This window comes from Ahaetulla prasina, chromosome 1, assembly GCF_028640845.1.
Source record: "Ahaetulla prasina isolate Xishuangbanna chromosome 1, ASM2864084v1, whole genome shotgun sequence".
Classification (NCBI taxonomy): domain Eukaryota; kingdom Metazoa; phylum Chordata; class Lepidosauria; order Squamata; family Colubridae; genus Ahaetulla; species Ahaetulla prasina.
In genome coordinates this window covers 336,482,661-336,504,293 of record NC_080539.1, presented here as the reverse complement: position 1 = coordinate 336,504,293, position 21,633 = coordinate 336,482,661, and the positions used below count along the sequence as shown (strand labels likewise).

General features: G+C 42.4%; 1 protein-coding gene across 4 annotated transcripts in view; it reads left to right on the top strand.

Moving 5' to 3' along the window:
• The first annotated feature begins 7,685 nt into the window (after window positions 1-7,685).
• Window positions 7,686-21,633, top strand: part of CCDC85C (coiled-coil domain containing 85C) — a 178,574-nt gene continuing 164,626 nt past the window's right edge. For 3 of the 4 annotated variants that reach the window (XM_058162677.1, XM_058162676.1, XM_058162674.1), the window contains exons 1-2: window positions 7,686-8,199; window positions 8,400-9,319. In XM_058162677.1, the coding sequence (XP_058018660.1) occupies window positions 8,611-9,319 (709 nt within the window). In that variant the 5' untranslated portion in view covers window positions 7,686-8,199; window positions 8,400-8,610. The remainder of the gene's footprint in view (window positions 8,200-8,399; window positions 9,320-21,633) is intronic. The other variant, XM_058162675.1, reaches the window with a different exon arrangement.

The window sequence follows — 21,633 nt, the reverse complement described above, 5'->3', positions numbered from 1 at the left end:
GGGATGAGGTTGTCCCTCTGCCCTGGTCCTATTAGACCTCTCAGCGGCTTTCGATACCATCGACCATGGTATCCTGCTGCGCCGATTGGAGGGATTGGGAGTGGGAGGCACCGTTTATCGGTGGTTCTCCTCCTATCTCTCCGACCGGTCGCAGTCGGTGTTGACAGGGGCAGAGGTCGGCCCGGGCGCCTCACTTGTGGGGTGCCGCGGGGTCGATTCTCTCGCCTTCTGTTCTTTATCTACATGAAGCCGCTGGGTGAGATCATCAGTGGTTTCGGTGTGAAGTACCAGCTGTATGCGGATGACACCCAGCTGTACTTTTCTACACGGACCACCCCAGCGAAGCTATCAGTGCTGTCCCGGTGTCTGGAGGCCGTCTGGTCTGGATGGGGAGAAACAGGCTCAAGCTCAATCCTCCAAGACAGAGTGGCTGTGGATGCGGCATCCCGGTACAGTCAGCTAAATCCGCGGCTGACCATCGGTGGCGAGTCACTGGCCCGATGGAGAGGGTGCGCAACAGCGTCCTCCTGGATGAGCGGCTGTCTCTAGAAGATCATTTGACGGCCGTCTCCAGGAGAGCGTTCTACCAGGTTCGCCTGGTGCGCCAGTTGCGCCTTTCTGGACCGGGAGGCCCTATGCACGGTCACTCACGCCTCGTGACGTCTCGCCTGGATTACTGCAACGCTCTCTACATGGGGCTCCCTTGAAGGGCATCCGGAGGCTACAGTTAGTCCAGAATGCGGCTGCGGGTGATAGATGGAGCCCTCGTGGCTCCCGTGATAACACCCATCCTGCGCAGGCTGCACTGGCTACCTGTGGCCTTCCGGTGCGCTTCAAGGTTTTGGTGACCACCTTTAAAGCGCTCCATGGCATAGGGCCGGGTTATCTACGGGACCGCCTACTGCGACCAGATACCTCTCACCGACCCGTGCGCTCTCACAGGGAGGGACTCCTCAGGGTGCCGTCAGCTAGGCAGTGTCGTCTGGCGGCGCCCAGGAAGGGCCTTCTCTGTGGGGCTCCGCCCTCTGGAACGAGCTCCCCAGGACTCCGTCAACTTCGGACCTTGAACCTTCCGTCATGAGCTCAAGACACATTTATTCATCTGTGCAGGACTGGCTTAGATTTTAAATTTTATAGGGGTTTTAAATTGATTTTAATATTTATATTTCTATTTTTAATGATAGGGCATTGGAATAAGTTTTTTAAAGATTATTTTAATTTTGTGTATCGATGTTTTATATGCCTGTGAACCGCCCTGAGTCCTTTGGGAGATAGGGCGGTATATAAATTTAAATAATAAATAAATAAATAAATAAATAAATAAATAAATAAATTTGTCATCCTTAAAATACCATAAAATTATGTTGCTGTCAAGAATACATATATCAATTCAGAAATAAAATCTGTTTACTTTTTTTACCCGAGATGTCCACAGGAAGTGGTTTAAAAAGATATGAAATGCTGGCCATGAACATTGTGATCAAAGTGCCTGATTGTTGTTGTTTTTTAAAACTGTGTTGCACATAAAAAATCAGAAATTCAATCAGACTGTTGTAAAAAGTTGTACAAAATATAAATCACTGCTAGATTGCTTCCACTTATCAATGTTAATACGCCCCTGAATATCACTTATGAACTGAAGAGAATTCCACCACTTGGTTTTAGCGCTTAATCAGTTGTTTGCTTACAGATAGACATTTTAGCCCTATCACACAAATATCTGCAGATAAATGGGAGGATTATTTCTATAAAATATTTAAAAGGGAATCTGCTGTAATCTCTCTGATTCCCTCTCATTATGAGCTCACGCATTGGCCATCAGTGTTCATAACTGAGGCTAAAGATCTTATAGCCAAATTAACATCTAGAGGTGATTTTATCCACACACACAAAATAGTAAGGAAAAATAAAGATTAGTGCGCACTGATTTTGGCTACTTCATTCACACATATTAACACAGGCCATTTCCATTTCACATAAAAATAAAGAAAATACATTGGACCATACAAATTATAAGTCTAAGTTTATTAAACATAATAAAGTTTATAGCAGATTTCTTTATCTAAAATTAGTGTATTGGCTACAAAATGGAAATATCATTGCTGAAGAAGAGGGTGGATTTAGAGAGAAATAATCAGCATTAGATTGTTGTGTGGTACTCTGTCACAAAAATATTCTAGACCCAACATTCTCTATATGCAACTTTTGATGATTTTAAGACAGATTTTGACCTAACAAGAGACTATGGGACAGTCTGAAGTAGTCTTCTATAGAAAAAAGGCTGTCTTTTCTTATTCAGCCACTTTACTCAAATATCTCCTAGAGAATAAGATGTATACCTTAGGATTATTTATCTAAAGCAATCCCCACTTATAGTGATGTAAGACAAGTTTATATATTAAGTCCATTACTGTTTAATTTATATTTAAATCCAATAATCTAAGCGCTTCCTGTTTTAGTCCATCACCTATTTTAGCTGATTGTGCAATTCCAGCATTACTATATGTCAACAATGTAGTTATTATGTCTACTTCACAGGGGGGAATGAGAAGTATGTATAAAAGCTATCAATAAATTACCAGAAAAATCAAAGTTTAAAGTTTGTCTGACATTATCCTAAAATTCACACATGGCAAATAAATATGTTGTTTGAAATGTGATGTTTTATTAGATATCATGGAATGATTGTCAGAAATGTGAGATCTATTTTGGAAAAAGGGATGAGGATGTAATGGCCTCCTCCGATCCTTCCCTGGATGCCTCTCGGGATGCCAGCTTGGAGGAAGATGAGCTGGGCCCAGACACGTCAGGGAGCAGAGGTGGCAGCATGTCCGGAGGTGGCCTGTGGCTTCGAGCAAAGTGATGAGTCCAAGTGTGGTAGAGCAGGTGCACAGGGAGCAATCAGATGAGCAGCCATCTTAGCATGGGTCAGTTGAGACACAGCTGTAGCAGGACAGCCTTTAAGCTTTGGGTGGAGAGCATGCAGCTGCAGTTGGCCAGCAAGGAAGAACTGCCTCCTCCACCCATTCTGAGCATGCAGGGTGGAGAACAGACTGGAGCAATGGAGATCAGCCTAGCTACTTGCAGAGTGGCAGTTTTGCCTCTCTTGATGGGCTACACCAGGCACTATTTAACACAGCAGGTGGATGGAAATGATGCTGGAAACAACACGTCCGTTTTGGTACCTACCATTTGCCAGTCACTTAGCACCCAGTCCTCACCCTGACACCCTGATTTTGGATTCATGATTTGACTCTTGGACATGGCTTTCCATGGTGTTCTCCAGACCTCAGACAGTGGACCTTGGTGTTGCCTTGCCTTGTGGACTGCTCCAGCTTTGTGCATTTGTGCTGGACTCATTCCAGAACTGAGCTGGGAACTTGACAAGTTGCCTTATTTTCTGGGGAAGACTCTTAGAGGGGTGTGGAAAGCCCCAATAAACCCCTTGGATTCTCCTTGGTGTGTGTTTACTGTGGGAGTGATTTTATAGTTTACATAATATTTTGTATTGATTATAATAGCGTATTTATTAATACACTAAACCACTGTCTATTAAGCATAAAAACAGATTCTTTTTTCTTGGTTTGTATTTTTAGTTTATCTGGGTTTGTTTAATTATTTAATTCTGTAATTATTTACAATAATTAATAATAATTAACTATGAGTACATTTCAGAAGTTATTTTTTCTAAGGCCTACTAGCTTTATAAATACTTATGGTAGGTTAGCAAGGAAGATGTTAGACATTATCTTAAAACCAGTGTAGGAAAATTACATTCATACAATCCTAAAAAATGCTTTTTTCTGTGCTAATTTTTGTATGGAAGATCATACATAAAAACAGTAGGTCTAGTTCAATTCATAATCCTGAAAATAATAATCAGCTGCAGAGAAAATCCAGCCTTGTGAGCTTTCCATAAATCTTGTCATATTAAGTATTACTCAGTAAAATTGTTTCCCATTAGCAGAGAAGAAAAAATGTCTTCTTAAATATTGTGAATTTTATAGGCATTGATACTGTATTAGGTGGGTATAAAAAGCTTAGTATGGTATGCACATTAAAAATCTTACATTCACAGCTTGATGAAAGTCCCCTGGCTAAATCTGAATGCTTGATCTATTGTTTATTAACAGCCTTATTTCCCTGTCACAAATTAGCACAGAAAAAAGCAATTTCCTTTGAGACAGGGCAGGAATTGGCTTTGTTAGCTAACTGTAGAAACAGGATGCATGCATTTATCATAACCATGCATCCCACTTACAAGAATTCTGTTGTCTTCAAATGACATATATGTCTTCTATTCTTTAGAGATGTGTCCAGATTATTTTTGATTGGTATTTTCAAAGACAGAAAACAGATTTTTCCAGAGAGCTAAGGATGGAATAGTTGAGGCACATTGCTTGGAACATTTGCACTTCATCCCACCGGTTCTTTTCATGGTATTTTCACTTAAAAAATCTGTAAAGCTTGTTAGATTAAAAAATTAGAGTGAAACAAAGGAAATCGGTATATATGAGATGGAAAGTAATGTTTGTCTATATACTGTATAACCACTTTTATATTTAGAAAAAGACTAAGGACTGAAAACCCCGCATGATCTACCTCTCTATAATAAGGTATTACCATCATACATAGACAGCTCAGTAATAATTAAAATCTTCCAAACCTTTTAATATGCTAATATCACAATACCATCATTGAACTTTAAATTGTTTAAATCATTATTTCTTGTTGCTTTACTACCTACAGCATGCATACCAGCTCCTGTTTTAATTTCCTAGGTTTAAATTTTAAATTATAATTTTGAGTGCTCTGATTAAAAAAAATTAGTTCAAAAGAGCACTGTATAACTTTCCAAATAAATAAAATCCAAGCTTTTATACAAATTCTAAAAGCTAACACTAGTGTAATGTCAGGCACAAGAATCAGAACCACTCTAGGTTCCAGTTAAGCTGATTTCACTGCTCATACCTATGCACATTTTATACACTAATTTAGTGCTAGATGAGTATTAACAGAATTCAAAAGGGGGCTGATGTCAAGTGCTGGGGAAATCAGGAGATTCAGGCAGTTTAAATGAGTATAAAGATTTATTGCGAACTTAAGCTCTCTATAAAAATCTGACCTATTAACGGTCAAGGGAAATGAGCAGGAATAAGAAGGGATTTAAGGTGGACTGGACTTAGATCTCTTCCAGCGCCCAGACTCATGACTTATGATGCTTTTATCACTCCCACAAACTCAGCCTGTCATATAAAACTGGACTTGGACTGTTTGCAGGAACATAATGACTCCAGGCTGATTCCTCTCTTGACTCTGCCCCCTGCTCTGCCTCTTTTTTCCCTATATGTACTATTAAACATATTTACGCAGAAATAAACTATATAGGTATTCCTGTACTTTCAACCACAATTGAGTCCAAAATTTCCATTGCTAAGCAAGACAGTTGTTAAATGAATTTTGCCCCATTTTTCAACCTTTCTTGCCACAATTGTTAAGTGAATCACTGAAGTTGTTAAGTGAATCTTATTTCCCCATTGACTTTGCTTGTCAGGTGACAAAAAGGTGAACACATGACCCCAAGACACTGCAACCATCATAAATATATGCCAGTTGTCAAGCATCCGACTTGTGATCACGTGAACATGAGTTGAAAAACATCGCAAGTCACTTTTTTCAGTGCCATTGTAATTTTGAATGGCCATTAAACAAATATTTATATGTTGAGAACTACTTGTGAATAATTTAATTTCCCCCTTAAATAATAGCATTGAGTAAAAGTTGAATTAAGAAACTTATTGAATCACTCCTTAATAATATTAATCTTAGCATACATTGGCTTAAGAGTTATGAAATCACCAATTTTGTGATCACAAAACTTCAGATTGTGTTGTGTAAATATACAAGATCAAACCATTCAGGTAACCTAAGTATTTGTGAACTACAATACCCATCAGCCTTAACTGAAACAGCCAACAAGGGCATATCGTATAATGGAAACTGAAGTCCGAAAGAGTTATTCATTCATGTAATGGAGCGATTTTCTGGATTTGTGTGGCATGCTGAACCAGTAACTGCAAACTTGGACCACATGCTAGGCTAAAATATTGCTAATTTGTTGCTTAGTGGTTGCATGAAAACTGGATAATATGTGGACAGCATCAGTTGGAGGAGCTTAATTAGAAGAGGAGTGGCAATTTGACAACTACAACAACAAACATACTTGTGAACACTTCTGATGTTTGCCAGGCTTTCCCTATCATCTTAATATACTTTAAGAATATGTTAATTAAAATAAAGGTACAAGAACCTGCTGCAAACCAAAGCACAACAACACCCCCAGCAATATCTTTATTGTGCAAAATTGCTGATCCAAATTGTCCCCAAAGGCATTTTTAGAAATGCATTGTTTGGAAGGCTGCCCTATGCCTGAAAACGGGGTCATTTTAATGCGGTAGCAAATACAGAACTATTCCTCAGTCAGCTTTGCTGGCTGGAATTCTGGGAATTGAAATCCACAAGTCTTAAAGTTGCCAAGGTTGGAGACCCCTGAACTAAACCATGGTTTACTGAGCGGGCCTTCTCGCTGGGCTCTGCACAAAGTAACTATAAAGGAGCTTCAATGGTCATTTTTAAGTCTCGCCTGCTGTACAAAAAAAAAAAAGCCCCCTTCTTTCTTCCTCAGATCAACCTCACTTTCCACATTAATTCGCCCAAAATAACCTCCTGAGTTCTGACAGGATTTTCCAGAGGAATCCCCACAAGTTCCGAGCCGCTTCGGCTTAAGACTGCCAACTACCAGGCTCCCGGTATCTCCTCGTCGCCCTCTCGGGGTGGCCAGGAATTGTTCAACCCAGATCGCTTACCGCCACCGAAGAGCCAAGGAAGCCCTTCTTGAAAAGCGCCTCCTGTCAGTTCGCAAAGGATTTCTCGGCTCTCGCCCAGGGGAATGCTCCGTGGGGCTTTTCTCGGGAACCCCCAACCGTTGCCCAACCCCGCGGCCTTCCCAAAGGTTTCTCCCGCTCGCGACGAAGCCCGAGTGACAGGCAGGGTCGCGCGAGCCATCGAACTATTTCCTTCACGCGTTCGTCGTCCTCAAAATGGAGCCTGTGGCTCACCCGGGCAGAAAGACGCAGGGAAAGACGAGGGAAAAGTGCCATTTAATCGTGGGGGCGGGGAGGCCTTTAACATGAAAGAAAACCCCGCAGTAAGAACTGAAGTAGACCCGACGGCCCTTTGGGCTCCGCAGGGCAACTCGATATTTCCGCCCCCCGAAAAGCTCTGAATCTTCTCGTCCAAACGTCCCTTCCTAAAATAAGAAGCGGATTAAGAGCTGACTTTTAGGGGAAGTCGCAGGCAAGGGAGGGATGCGGGATGGTTTCACGGAGAGCTGTCATTCCAGGCAGAGGCGGAAAAGAGATCGCGGCCCCTTTAAGAGAGGCACGGCGCTCTACCTTTGCCTTTGTACCTGCTTTTTTGAAATGCGCCCTTGCCGCCCGCTCATTGGTTGCGGGAGAAATTATCGCTTCTCCTCGTAACCCGACCCAAGGCGGAAAATGAAATACAACCTGAACGCGCCAGGCTGGGGCAGGGACAAGAACCGAGCCCGGACCATCTGATTGGCCAATCAGGAGTCAGGAGGAAGAGCCAAATCCGCTAATCCCCTCCCTCCCATAAAACTGAGCAGTGCCGGAGGATCGAGTGGAGCGGTACGCGAAGATAAGCTGCTGTGCTTATTGGATTTCTCTTTTATTTTAGGTCCTTGCTTTTATTTTTCGCCTTGCTTTTCCAAGGTGTATTGCAGATTCTCATCCTGGAATGTCCTTTCCCGTCTTCCTTCCTCCCTTCCTCTGGCTTGAAATAGGCGATGCCTTGTTCTAAGCTCTCTCAGTTCCTTTCCGATGGTTGTTCTGAAAATTTAAATGCAGTTTTACAAAGAGACTGACATCATCCGGAGGGCTGTCTTAGAACTAAAAGCATAAAAAAGGAGGAAGGGGTCGGTTTTAAAAAATTGCATTTTATTTTATTCTAATTTGCTGCAGACGGAGGGGTTGGGTCATTTAAGCTTGGAACCTGACCATTTCTCAGTCTCATATAGGTTTTATCTGTTGGAAATCTACGCGGCGTGGATACTGAACCCCCAAGCAGGTTGATTTTTAAGCTAAGATTCTATTCTTATTGCGGCTGTGTTAGCCTTGGGTAAGTTGACTTGCTTCACTTTTTAAAGGCTTTTTTATATATGTGTGTGTGTATGTGTATCTATATATCTATATCTATATCTATTTTATATTATATATATATATATATAATACACACACACACACACACACACACACACAAACACACACACATATATAAAGCTCCGGGTACTCATTCATTTTCATTTTTATTTTATTTAGGAATGGGAGTTGTATGGCAGAGAAAACATTTTACAGAAATGAGTGGATTTACAGTCTTTTGTGTTCTTGTGCTCCCTGAAGAATTGTAGGATTTTAAAAATACAAAATCACATCCCACAATGTTACTGTGAATATTGAACTTGCAGAGTATTTAAAATATATTCCTTGAAAAGAACAGTTTGTGTCTCCTCTCCTTCCAAAGGGTATAAATATGTCAAAAAATTCTGTGGAAGGGTCAAAGGAAGACTTGACCAAAATGACAGAAGAAGATCTGTTGAGATGGAACAAGGAAGAATTGGTGAAAAAACTGAAGAAAGTAGAGAATGAAAAAATGAACTTGATGGTGGAGCACAGCAACTTGATGAAAGATGTGAACAGAAGACTCCAAGTTCACCTGCATGAGATCAGGGGGTTGAAAGAAGTTAATCAGAAGCTGCAGGATGATAACCAGGAACTGAGGGAGCTCTGCTGTTTCTTGGATGATGACAGGCAAAAGGGGAAAAAGCTGTCCAGGGAATGGCAGAGGTTTGGGAGACACACTGCAGGTGTAATGTGGAAGGAAGTTGGAATGTACCAGCAGAAGCTGAAAGAATTAGAAGCCAAGCAAGAATCCCTTCTGAGAGAAAATGTTGAGCTGAAAGAAATTGTGCTAATGCTGGATGAAGAGAGGAATGGAGCAGGCTCCCGAAGCTCCATAGATAGCCAAGCTAGTCTCACCAACCTCAATGGGGGTTCTGGAACCAGGGATGTTGGAGATGGGAGTAGTACATCCAGCGCTGGCAGTGCAGGAAGTCCAGATCACCACCATCATCTCCTTCACCATCACAAAGTTGTTGAAAACAAAGCTGGAGTCATCCGGAGATCTATGGATGACCTTTCTGCTCCTCTTCACCATCGGAGCATCCCAAATGGTCTCAATGGTAAGTCCTTGTTTCTAATTAATGCATTTTGTTTCTGTATAAAGAGTAAGTTGGCTTCCAGACATCTTTCTTGCTGAGGTTGACCCATCAATGGAAGTTGATTTTATTCAAAACTTGTACATCTTTGCCTTGCAGGTAAAAGTTTTCTTCATACTTTTTTGTCTATTAAAAAACCCTGCATTTTTATGGTAAAAGAATCGGTCTTGCTTCACCTGTTTTATGAAAATCTATCCCATAGCTACCTACTTCTGGTAATATATAGTTATAGTTCTGTTTAATTAACACAAGTATAGGACTTAATCTAACCTGTGTTTCTACTAGCACATTTAATTGAAATAACAGCGGATGTATCTTTGTGAAATAGTATTGACCTTTCATTTGAGACTTCTTCCTCTTCCTGTTTCTAATATGGACTTGTTTCTATCATAAACATTTAGACAACCTACACTCTGATGTTGTGTTGTTAAGGTATTATCAACGGCAAAAACAAGTTACCTTGTCCTGAGATCTTGCCAATTTTAATTTATTACTTTGCATAGATGTACTTTGGGACAGAAGATGCCATGGGAAGTAGCTCCACTTGGTGGAGATAAGTACAGAGTAGCAGTGAGAATTGACCTGCTGGGGCTCAGGTGATGGCATTCTGGATTTTAATCAAAAGTAATTTTCCCTTGGTTGGCTGTAAAATATTATTGTTCCACCTAGTGATCCTTATTCACATAACTGCCAAATGCTTTTAACTACATTTTTTATGTGAAGACATTTTTGTGTTCGACCTTTCAATTACTAGATTAATAAATGAATTGTTAGTGGTCTAAAGAAACACAGGTTGGGCTTTTCTTATTGGCTTTGGAATTCAATATTTAGCAGGATGAGTACATCTGAATAATATTAATGTTAAAATTGTTGGAATTTCTGTGTAATATGAATTTATCTTCTGTGTTTTAAAGTTTGACACTGCAATTATCAGGTTGTTCAATAATAAATGTATTTAAATACTTTTAGGGTCTCTATTTTTAGAGACTGACCTGATTTCCAAAGTGTTCTACTTATTTTATATATTTCTCTGTATTTTATCTGTACCATCTTGCTGGAGGTCTTTGAGCTTAAAACTTAATAATAGGCAGTAGTAGGTATGTGGGCTTATGACATGCAATTTGTGTTGGGCATATTGAATAAAAGCCAGAATTCCATTTTTTAAAATTTCACCTACAACCTTTTGAAATTTGTTCAAATCTTAATGTCACTGAATTTTCATGAAATGAGGCTTCCACAGAAATAGTGTATTTCTGACACTTTTTATTTTGTTTGCTTCTGTGCAGAGATTTATTTCTTGGGGGCAACTACATGAATTCAGATTTTTAGGCTCTTGGTTAGAGTTTTTAAATGGATTTAAGGATTACATAAAGGATTGATCCTTGTATGTGGCTTAGTATTAGATTCATTAAATAAAAAACCTGACCTTTTGCTCCATTTCTTTGGAAATGAAATCCCATTAATTTTATTTCCAGGCAATGGTGTATCATGGTTTAGTGTTCTGAGGCAATTCTCAGTATAACTTGCATGTTTTTATATTAAGACTCGGAAAGAAAGGTTAAAAAAATGAAAGAGAACAATAAAGTATAAAACGTATGTAAGTAGCTCAGTTTTTTAAAAATAGCATTCAACTTTGACCACATACTAATATTGATCAGTCTTTCCATTACATCAATAGAAAGTTAGTTGATAAGCAGAGGGTGAAATGTATTATCAGTCAAAGATTGCAGAGGTGGGATGGCATCATTTTTCCATTGTAAGAGTATTTTTTCTACAGTGTCCTACGCTCAACCAATTTATAACAATTTGCAATTTTTGCTATATAATTCAGAATTACATTCACATTTCAAAATTTTATACATTTGCAATAGAGAATTACATTCAATTTGCATTTAACTGACAGACTTTTAAAAAGTAAAAAGCATCTACTCATAACTTTTTAAAAACCGTTGAATCAGACAATTACCAATTAAAAACAACTGAAATGGAAAATAAAAAAGTATTAATGTTACAGAAATAATATATTGAAATGTAGCAAGGAATTCCCTTGTGCAAACCAAGATATCTGTTTCATCCTCCTATTAAATATTTGCAGATTTTTCCCTGTGATCCAATAGTATGATGTCAGTAAACCTAATTGCACCTGCAGCATCCCCTTCCCACAGTAAGCCTCTCCGCCTGGCCTCCCTTGACTCATTTGTGGCCTATGATGGCCCTGCCAGTGCATCTTCTAGCCTACCCCATTCCTTACGGCACCACACTACCCCATTCCCTGTGGCACCCCGGTGCTTCTTAACTGGGATTCCTTTTTAATAACCTGCACATCTTGGAGTTATGGCAACCAGGACTGCTGGGGTTTCTGTTGCTAAGCAATGTGGTCATAAGATATCATGTTTTATGACTGCAATTCTTAGTAATGGCAATCCTAGTCCCAGTTCCCATTGTAACCCAAAGACTATCTGCATGGGTAATTTAGAATGAAAAACTTCCCATATTTTGCTATGCTGGTTTACAATAGGCTTGTTTAAAGTGCCTCCAATGACTTAAACTGGATGGTTTGACCAGGATAATAGTAACTGTCTTTAGTCTGCTATGACCCACCAGCAGGAAAGGTTGCTTGCTCCAGCAGTTTACTTATCCATTGTTGGTAAATATTATTATTGAGTACAGTACATTTGCATTCTATACTTTTAACTCTAAAGTCAATGGATTTTAATCTGGTAATTGGGGAGGAAAGTGAAGTTTGTCCCTAAAGTATTCTATACCCTGAAGCTCTGATTACACATTTCAGCATTATTAAGATCTATGTCAGAGGTATGGTAGAAGATGTACCCAAAATGAATAGTAAATACAGTAATTACATAAGAAAGATGGAATACTTCCTCACCAGATGATGGGAAGAAATGGTCAAGACAAAAGCAATAATGAATTAATCATGTTGATCTTAAATCAACTTTCATACAGAAATTAAGAAGGAATTTAATGGAAAATATTTGATTAAAGTAAAATGTGTGTAACCAGTTTTTCTACCTTCAGAGATCTTTCTTGAATTAATATAACGCAAAGTGTGAAAATAAATAACAAATCAATAAGTCTCTGAGCAAGCATTAGTATTATTTGGGCATCTGATACAAGCAGATGATGGATTATAACAAATTATGCTTGACAAGATTGAGGCAAACAGAGAGAAGACGTAACTGGGATCACTTGAATTACTGGGATTACTGGATATTTCTGGAAGAGCTATGAGTTATTAGTGGAAATGGTCAAATGACAGAGATTTGTCTCTGCTTCAGTATTTTTAAAATAGAAATTGTGGAGAGTTTCAAAGGTAAAGCATGCATCCAGTAAAAAGAAATATATGTAGCTCAGGGCTAAACTATGGAGTCTTTAGTGGTCTCTGAGCTTGATTGTTTGCAAATATTTCAATACACAACTAGATAACATCATCAGTGACACAGGTGATATTACCTAGTTGGTTAATGAAACATCTGTAAGCATCAACCAAGCTCAGAAAATGCCAAAGATTCCATAGTGAAGCATGTATAGGTATGAAGAAGGAATTTCTTGGATGAAATGGTATATGATTTCAGGGTGGACTTAATTTGTGAGTGGGAAAAGGTGAATAATTTATGCAACAGAATTTTGACTGGAGTTAAAAGACAAAAAAATACAAGTGCTTTATATGGTGGAAAGACAGGGAAATTGGCAGCTTTTATGCATAAGATTTGCATGATACCTTCAGTTAGAGCAAACATGAGAATATGTAAACAAAATGGTTTACTGAAAGTACTTTAACAAAAGTTAAACTTGAAAGAACAATGCTGTTACTTAGCGCCAGTAAAGGTTTCTGGCATCTGTTCTTCCACTTCCAGGTCCTGCATGTAATAACACATCTACCATTAACTCATGTATATTTACAACAATAAAGGGCAATTTGAATGCACCTGAAGGCTAGATTTACATATTCTCTCATAGCCGAATGCAGGTGGCAACACCTAACTGACCTTGGGTGATCTCAAAAAGTAGGATTTAAACTAGTTCTGGATTTCATAAAGAATCTCAAGGCTGCAGGCTAGACTAAGAATACTTTTTTAAATGCTAGAATAAACCAATTCCATATTGTTACTAAGAAAATCACTTTGACTAAATTTACCAAATTAAAGTTATTTGAATTTACCCACTAATTCAACAAGACTGGATTGTTGACTCTTGATGATATTTATTTACATGAGGCCTCAAGAAAATACTTCTTGAACATTTCTCCTCCGTCATTCATATCTAATTTCTTTTCTGGGCTTCCTTTATTCAATGATATTTGTGGAATATAAGTAGTGTGATTTCTCAGTGATCAGAGTATGCTTTCTTTCAATGAAAAACTAGCTTGGTGATGAATCGCTACATAAATCTACTCTTAATTGCTTTGTGGAAATATTAGCAATTCTTTGCAAGATTCTCTGAAAATACTTACGTTACTAAAACATCTGTGGTAACTTGCCTAAGCTACCCCTGTAGGCTATCAAACCACCACACCCTATGTTAAGCTGGATGGTTCTGGAGCTGAGAAACTGCTTAGCGCTATAGCTCTTGTTCAATTGTATTGTTTCTTGAGATGCAAGGGCAAAAATTAATGTTGGCATTAGGAAACAAAAGGAAGGTATACCATAAGTGTAATTTCCTCAGGATGTTGTGTTTTCTGGGAGGGATAGTATTCAGAAAGAAATTGTCCTAAATCATCTTTCTGGGAATACCAGGATATGGAAGGCTAATCTACATATTGCCAACACACTGAGGAGAATCCATGCTCCGGGTTCATATAGCTTGCTATGGTGTATTTTGTTTGGCTTTGCTTACATTGCTCATCAAGCATGCCTAGCCTGGCCCTTCGCAAGGCAAATGCTGGCTACATATAGCTTTCTTCCTAAGGTCACTCATTGTAGTTCTATTAATCTGGTTTAAACAACTGGATTTCAAGATTTTACTAATATACTACATTAAAGAGTATTTTTTAAAAAAACTAATAAAATAGATTTCCCAAATCTATATTATGCCTGTCCTAAGGATTCATAGTATGAATATTAATATTTAAAAAACACCATACAGTTTTTGAAAGAAATATAGGAGAATTTGAATCTATTCAGATGATTTTTCTTACATTGAAGATATGTGATATTATTTAGCCCCTGTAGCCTTTGTCAGAGTAGGACAGGGATCACTTTACTGAACCATCAGAATCCACTCTATTGCACAATCCTATGAACTTCTTTATTGCTAATAAGTTTATTTGAATAGTCTGCCTTTTAAAAGCCATATTAAAATATTTCTGAACAATAGAGAGGGCTGAGGATGATGTAGCAGAAAAGTAAAACATAAAATAAAACTAACCCTAGCCGTACTCTTTGGCAGAAAAGAATAGCTGCAAGGAGTTTTGCTGTTCTCCCTCTCCCAGATACAACATTTTGATGCAGCTGTTGAAAATCCTGGGACTGATGTTTGGTTTGTGGATTAATGTATGTGTATTAATCACTGTCTTTTGTGAACTACCTTGAACATCTGAATGAAAAAAGTGGCATAAATGAAATCACAACATACAATGTCTACACATATCCATGTCTCCTACTAAATACAGCTATTGAATAAAAAGTAAAAAAAAATCATGGCCAACGAGATCAGTGTTGTAAATCCCATTAGATATACAGTGCCTAGGTTGGTTGGAACATAGTCATAATATGTAAGAAATGTTTTGGGCAACATTCTTCCTAAAACTAAACAAGTTTGGGATTTGTTTGGTTGAGAGTCTGCCTAGAAATCTGATGCAAGTATCATTATAGAACCAGTTTGAACAAAATCCTTCCCGCCCATCCTATTTTCAGTTAATGCTCGTCTTCAAGGCCATAATTCAGTGATTTAGAATTTGAGTTTAGTTCTCATATAGAACTCTGGAGAATTACTTCAACACTGAACTGGGCATTGGCTTACCTGATATGCCCCTTCTTGGAGAAGTGGGAACGCCAGTTAGATGTGGGTTTTCCCTCCTGTCCCTCTGCAAGGACCGAGTCTGCTAAATTTGTTTAGCCCCACCTCTTCCTCTCCTCTCCAGCTTTTCAGCGAGGACGTGTAGCAGACTGTTATGCCTACCTGTTGTGTCTTGCCCGCCCTCAGAGCAGCCGGGGCCTTCTTATCTGCTCCCGAACACGGAGGAATGTATGCCTCCCGGCCCCAGTCCTGGCTCCATGCCCAGACAAACTGCAGAAGAAGGAGCACCTCCCTGCCCCAGCCCTGACTCCATGCCCAGGCAAACGGAGCAGCTAGACCCCTCCCCCTCCTCCACAGCATGTGAGCCTGAGGAGGGTTTATTACCAACAGCTGATTGGAGTGATCCTCGCATCAGAAGATTGGATAAGCGGAGGCAACAGAAGGAAGGGAGGGGCAGGCCTTAATGAGTGCTGAGTCATGGAGCCATACCCCATGGCCTAGATAAAGGATCTACTTTCTGGCAGTCTCTGAGTCAGGCAAAAGTCGAACTTATCTTGCTGAAGTCACTTACTGGTCTCCTGCCTGCTCTGAGGACTTTGCTAGGACTTTGGGCAGAGCTGCAGAGGCAAGCCCTGATTCGGATTTCCCTGACCCGGCCATCAGCGGAGGAGTGGGACACGACACCTACCTGAAACAATAAACAATTAGAAGCCACCCATCCCTGAGACGGGAAGGAACCCCAGGGTGGGGCTGACTGGGGTTCCCACTTCTCCAAGAAGGGGCGTATCAGGTAAGCCAACATCCATTCTCCCTGTCAGTGGGAATGCCAGTCAGATGTGGGACATACCAAAGCTGGTGTCCTCCTTGTGTGGGAATGTGTTGGCTCCATGAGTCTAGTCCGCAAGAACTTGTTGCAGAACCCGTCTGCTAAATGCCGTGTTAGCAGATGCGTATGCATCGATTCAGTAATGCCTGATAAATGGTGTTGGCGTGGACCAGGTGGCCGCTTTGCAAATTTCTAGTAATGATGCTTGCATATTCCAGGCTGCTGAAGCTGCCGCGCTCCTGATTGAGTGAGCCGAGATTTGGTGTGGAATTGGACGAGCCTGTTGTTGATATGCTGAGGTGATGGTCGCTGTAAGCCACCTCCCCAGGGATCTAGCTGAAACCCTGGCTCCCAATGATGTAAGTTGGAAGGATACAAACAAGGCCTCAGACCTCCGGAATGAAACCGTACAGGAGATGTAAATCTTTAGTGCCGTGCACACATCCAAAGTGTGTCAAAGGCGTTCCAGTCGATGGCTTGAAGAAGGGCAGAAGTCTGGTAGGACAATCTCCTGAGCATGGTGAAAGATTGAGTTTACCTTAGGGACAAAGGTAGGATCCAACCTGAGGACCACACAATCATTGTGAAATATACAAAGGTCTTTCCTAATGGAGAGAGTGGCAAGCTCAGAGATGTGTCTGGCCGATGTAATGGCGACGAGGAAGGAGACTATGAGCAATAAGAAATGAAGGGATGTGGCTCAAAGAGGCTCAAATGGGGGTTTGGTTAAAGTCGTGAGAACAATGTTTAAACGCCAAGTGGGGAAGCGGTGGACTGGTGGAGGGCGCAAGTTGGAGATACCTCACAGGAAATGCCGAATGAGGGGGTCCTTGGCTGCTGCCTTGAAAGCCCCTCCGGCTAGAACTGAGGAGAGAGCTGCCACTTGTCTCATCAAAGTGTTAGGGGCGAGCCCTGCCTTGATCCTGTCTTGGGGAAATTCCAGGATGTGGAACACTGAAGCCTCCAAAGGAATGATGGAATGAGACCCACACCATGTGCAAAAGGAACACCATGTGGCTTTGTAGATACAAATTGTTGAATCACGCCTCGAGGCCTGCAGGGTAACAATCACTCTGTCCGAGAGGTTACAATTCTTTAGGAGACGCCGCTCAACCTTCACACGGTGAGGTGGAACCATTGTGTGTTGGGGTGGTTGAGGGGGCCCTGAGTGAGAAGCACTTTGTCGTTGGGTATTGTCCAGGGGGGAGCTATGGAAAGTTCCAGCAGATCGGCGTACCATGGTCTCCTGGGCCATCAAGGTCAGTTCTGCCTTGTGTATGAGGAGCTTTGTGATGACCTTGGGTATCAGTGGGAGGGGAGGGAAGGCATAGAGGAGACCTGGGGGCCAAGGAGAACAGAGACCATCCACGGCCTCCGCTCCCGGAGATGGGTACCGGGAGAAGAATTGTGGTACCTGATGATTTATCTGGGACGTGAAGAGGTCCACTGTTGGAAGGCCGAATTTGATTGACAGTTGTTTGAACAAGCTGGGATGAAGGGACCATTCCGCCAGGTCAATAGATTTGCGGCTGAGGGCATCTGCTCGTAGATTCTCGTGTCCTGAAATGTGCGCTGCTGAAATGGATTTTAGATGTGCTTCCGCCCAATGGCCTAGGTGTAGAGTTTCTGTCATGAGCGATTTGGAGTGCGTTCCCCCCAGCCTGTTGACGTGCGCCTTTGCTGTGGTGTTGTCCGTGATTACTAGCACGTGACGGTCCGCAATCAGATGAAGGAAATTGTGCAGAGCCAGGTAAATGGCCCTGAGTTCCAGGAGATAGATGCTCAACTGAGATTCCTGGGAGGACCAATGGCCTCGGACCATATGTGGTCCCAGATGGGCTCCCCAGCCAATCAGACTGGCATCCGTGGTGATTGTCACATTGGGTTGATCCCGGAAACTGCTGCCTTGAAAGCCCCTCCGGCTAGAACTGAGGAGAGAGCTGCCACTTGTCTCATCAAAGTGTTAGGGCGAGCCCTGCCTTGATCCTGTCTTGGGGAAATTCCAGGATGTGGAACACTGAAGCCTCCAAAGGAATGATGGAATGAGACCCACACCATGTGCAAAAGGAACACCATGTGGCTTTGTAGATACAAATTGTTGAATCACGCCTCGAGGCCTGCAGGGTAACAATCACTCTGTCCGAGAGGTTACAATTCTTTAGGAGACGCCGCTCAACCTTCACACGGTGAGGTGGAACCATTGTGTGTTGGGGTGGTTGAGGGGGCCCTGAGTGAGAAGCACTTTGTCGTTGGGTATTGTCCAGGGGGGAGCTATGGAAAGTTCCAGCAGATCGGCATACCATGGTCTCCTGGGCCATCAAGGTCAGTTCTGCCTTGTGTATGAGGAGCTTTGTGATGACCTTGGGTATCAGTGGGAGGGGAGGGAAGGCATAGAGGAGACCTGGGGGCCAAGGAGAACAGAGACCATCCACGGCCTCCGCTCCCGGAGATGGGTACCGGGAGAAGAATTGTGGTACCTGATGATTTATCTGGGACGTGAAGAGGTCCACTGTTGGAAGGCCGAATTTGATTGACAGTTGTTTGAACAAGCTGGGATGAAGGGACCATTCCGCCAGGTCAATAGATTTGCGGCTGAGGGCATCTGCTCGTAGATTCTCGTGTCCTGAAATGTGCGCTGCTGAAATGGATTTTAGATGTGCTTCCGCCCAATGGCCTAGGTGTAGAGTTTCTGTCATGAGCGATTTGGAGTGCGTTCCCCCCAGCCTGTTGACGTGCGCCTTTGCTGTGGTGTTGTCCGTGATTACTTGCACGTGACGGTCCGCAATCAGATGAAGGAAATTGTGCAGAGCCAGGTAAATGGCCCTGAGTTCCAGGAGATAGATGCTCAACTGAGATTCCTGGGAGGACCAATGGCCTCGGACCATATGTGGTCCCAGATGGGCTCCCCAGCCAATCAGACTGGCATCCGTGGTGATTGTCACATTGGGTTGATCTCGGAAACTGCTGCCCTTGATAATGGTGTTGGAGGACCACCAGGTCAGAGAGTCCCACATGTCTTGGGGAATGGTGACCTTCACCGAAGAGAAACTGTGATGACGCTTTTGGTGCGGTAGGAGGAACCATTGCAAGTGCCTAAAATGTAGGCGAGACCATGGTATAATACCGAAGGTGAACACCATTTTGCCAAGGAGTTGGGACAAATGAAAGAGAGAAGATGTACTGTGGAGTCGGCAACTAGTGGCTAAAGCCAACAGGCTAGCCTGGCATTCCTTGGAGAGAAACACCAAGGATAGAGAGGAATCTATTTCTGTCCCTAAGTGTCGAATGTGGGTGGACGGGGGGAGATGGCTCTTGTCCCAATTAATCAAGAAGCCATGCTCCTGGAGGATCCTAATGGTAAAATTGAGGTCCTCCCGAGCTGATTGTAATTAATTGGATTGAATGAGAATGTCGTCTAGGTACGCTTGAATTCTGATGGGCAAGGAGTGTATATGGGCCACGAGAGCCGCTAGTATTTTTGTGAATACCCTTGGGGCCAAGGATAGGCCAAACAGCAAGGCTTTATACTGATAGTGTCTTCTTGAGTAGGAAAACCTGAGGTATTGACGGTGGGCTGTGTGGATGGGAATGTGGAGGTATGCCTCCGTTAAATCTATAGGCGACAAAAAATCTCCTGGGTGTATGCTTTCCAAGATGGAGATAAGGGAGTGCATTTTAAACCGGCAATAGATGATATACCGGTTAAGGGACTTTAAATCTAGAATTGCCCATCAACCCCCTGAGGATTTTCTTACTATGAAGAGCCGGAAGTAGAACCCCAGACCCCTCTGCTCCCTAGGTACCAGTTCTATAGCGGTGATAGAAAGGAGATGATCGATGGTGATTTGATAAGAACTCTGGAGGATTGAATGCGGGAGACAGGGCAGCGTACGAAAAACCTCAGGGGTTCAGAGGAGAATTCCAGAGTGAGTCCATGTCGTATAGTAGAGATGATCCAGGCGTCAGAAGTTATGAGATCCCAGTTGGATGCAAATTGGGCCAAACGTGCACCAACTGGCAGAGAAAGGAGATTACTTGGGACGCTGGAAGGGAAGCCTCCTACCCCCTGAAGGATTTGCGAGGAGGGAATCTAGTCTCCTGTCTGTCCTGGGTGTTGTGTTGCTGGAGACCACCAGAAGCTAAGAATCGTTGGAAGCGTTGTTGGCCTTATGGTGAATCAGAGGGCCGAAAGGACTGAGGGCGAATGTACTGTTGGGTTCGGTAGTCCCTGCGCCTGGAAACTGATGGTAATACCTTTCGTTTATCCCTTGTTTCAATCAAGAGAGGTTCTAAGGGAGCTTCAAATAACTTGTCCCTGGAGTAGGGGGCCGCTGCAAGGCATCACTTATTATGGGTGTCAGCCTGCCATTGGCGAAGCCACAATAGTCGTCTCGAGGTGACTGAAGCTCCCATGGCTTTGGTCTCAAATCGGGCGGCGTTAAGTGTTGAATCAGCTGAATATTGTAAAGACGCCTTAATCTTGTTAAGGTCCTGGTGTGTACGAACATCAGATGGAGGAATCCTGGCTTGTAGTTGCTTCAGCCACAACAAGGAAGCCCTGTCAAAAAAAGACGATGCAGTGGAGGCCTTGACAGCCCAAGCTGCCGCCTGGTGGCCTTTAATCAGGATCCTCTCAGCCCGTTTGTCCTCCGGTCACAGAGATTCGTCAGGTGGGCCTGTCATAGGTGAAGAAGACGCCAGAGCAACTATAGGAGCATCCACAGTAGGAACTTGTAGGATACTGTCCAAGTTGTGAGCCATATTATATAGGCGTTTGTCCAATCCGTTAGGGTTGGCCCAAGAACCAGGAATCCCCCATTGGCGTTGCACCACATTCTCGAAAAGTTTTGGAGCTGGAACTATTTCTGCTTCTATAGCAGGCTCCTTAAATAAAGCGTTAGCTGGATCTAGGTCAGCCTGAGCATCTTGAGGGGGACGAGCCACCCCCAATCTAGTGGTGTTTTGGGCCTTAAACAAAAGAGAACGAAAGAAATGTGGCTTAAATAGACCAATGAAAGAGGGTTGGTCAGGTTCCAAACCCTCATCATCTGACAAGGATTGTTCTCTGAGGATTTCCTCATCTGAGAGAGAAGCCTGGCCCTCTGCATTTTGTGCATGGTATGCTCCAGCCTCTTCAAGGTCTGCTGAGGCCTGGTATTGATCTGCCCTGTGAGACAGCTCCAATCTTGCTGGTGAGTTGCTCTGAGTGAGGCACTGAGCCAATCCTTATTTAATGGCCTCAGAAATCATAAGCCCAAAGGCTTGAGGCATTTGGAATTCTGGTGTTGGAAGGGTCCCCAGACCTGAAGCAGAAGGAACCAATGGGGAGGCTGCAGAATCCGATGTCTGGCAGGGAATAGGCCGGATGGATGGCTCTGGGAGAGGCTGAAATAATGGGCCTAAACTGGCTGGAGAATGCTGGGTGGAGGAAGCCGGGTGGTCAGGAGACCATGCTGAACCACTGTGGTTGGATGAA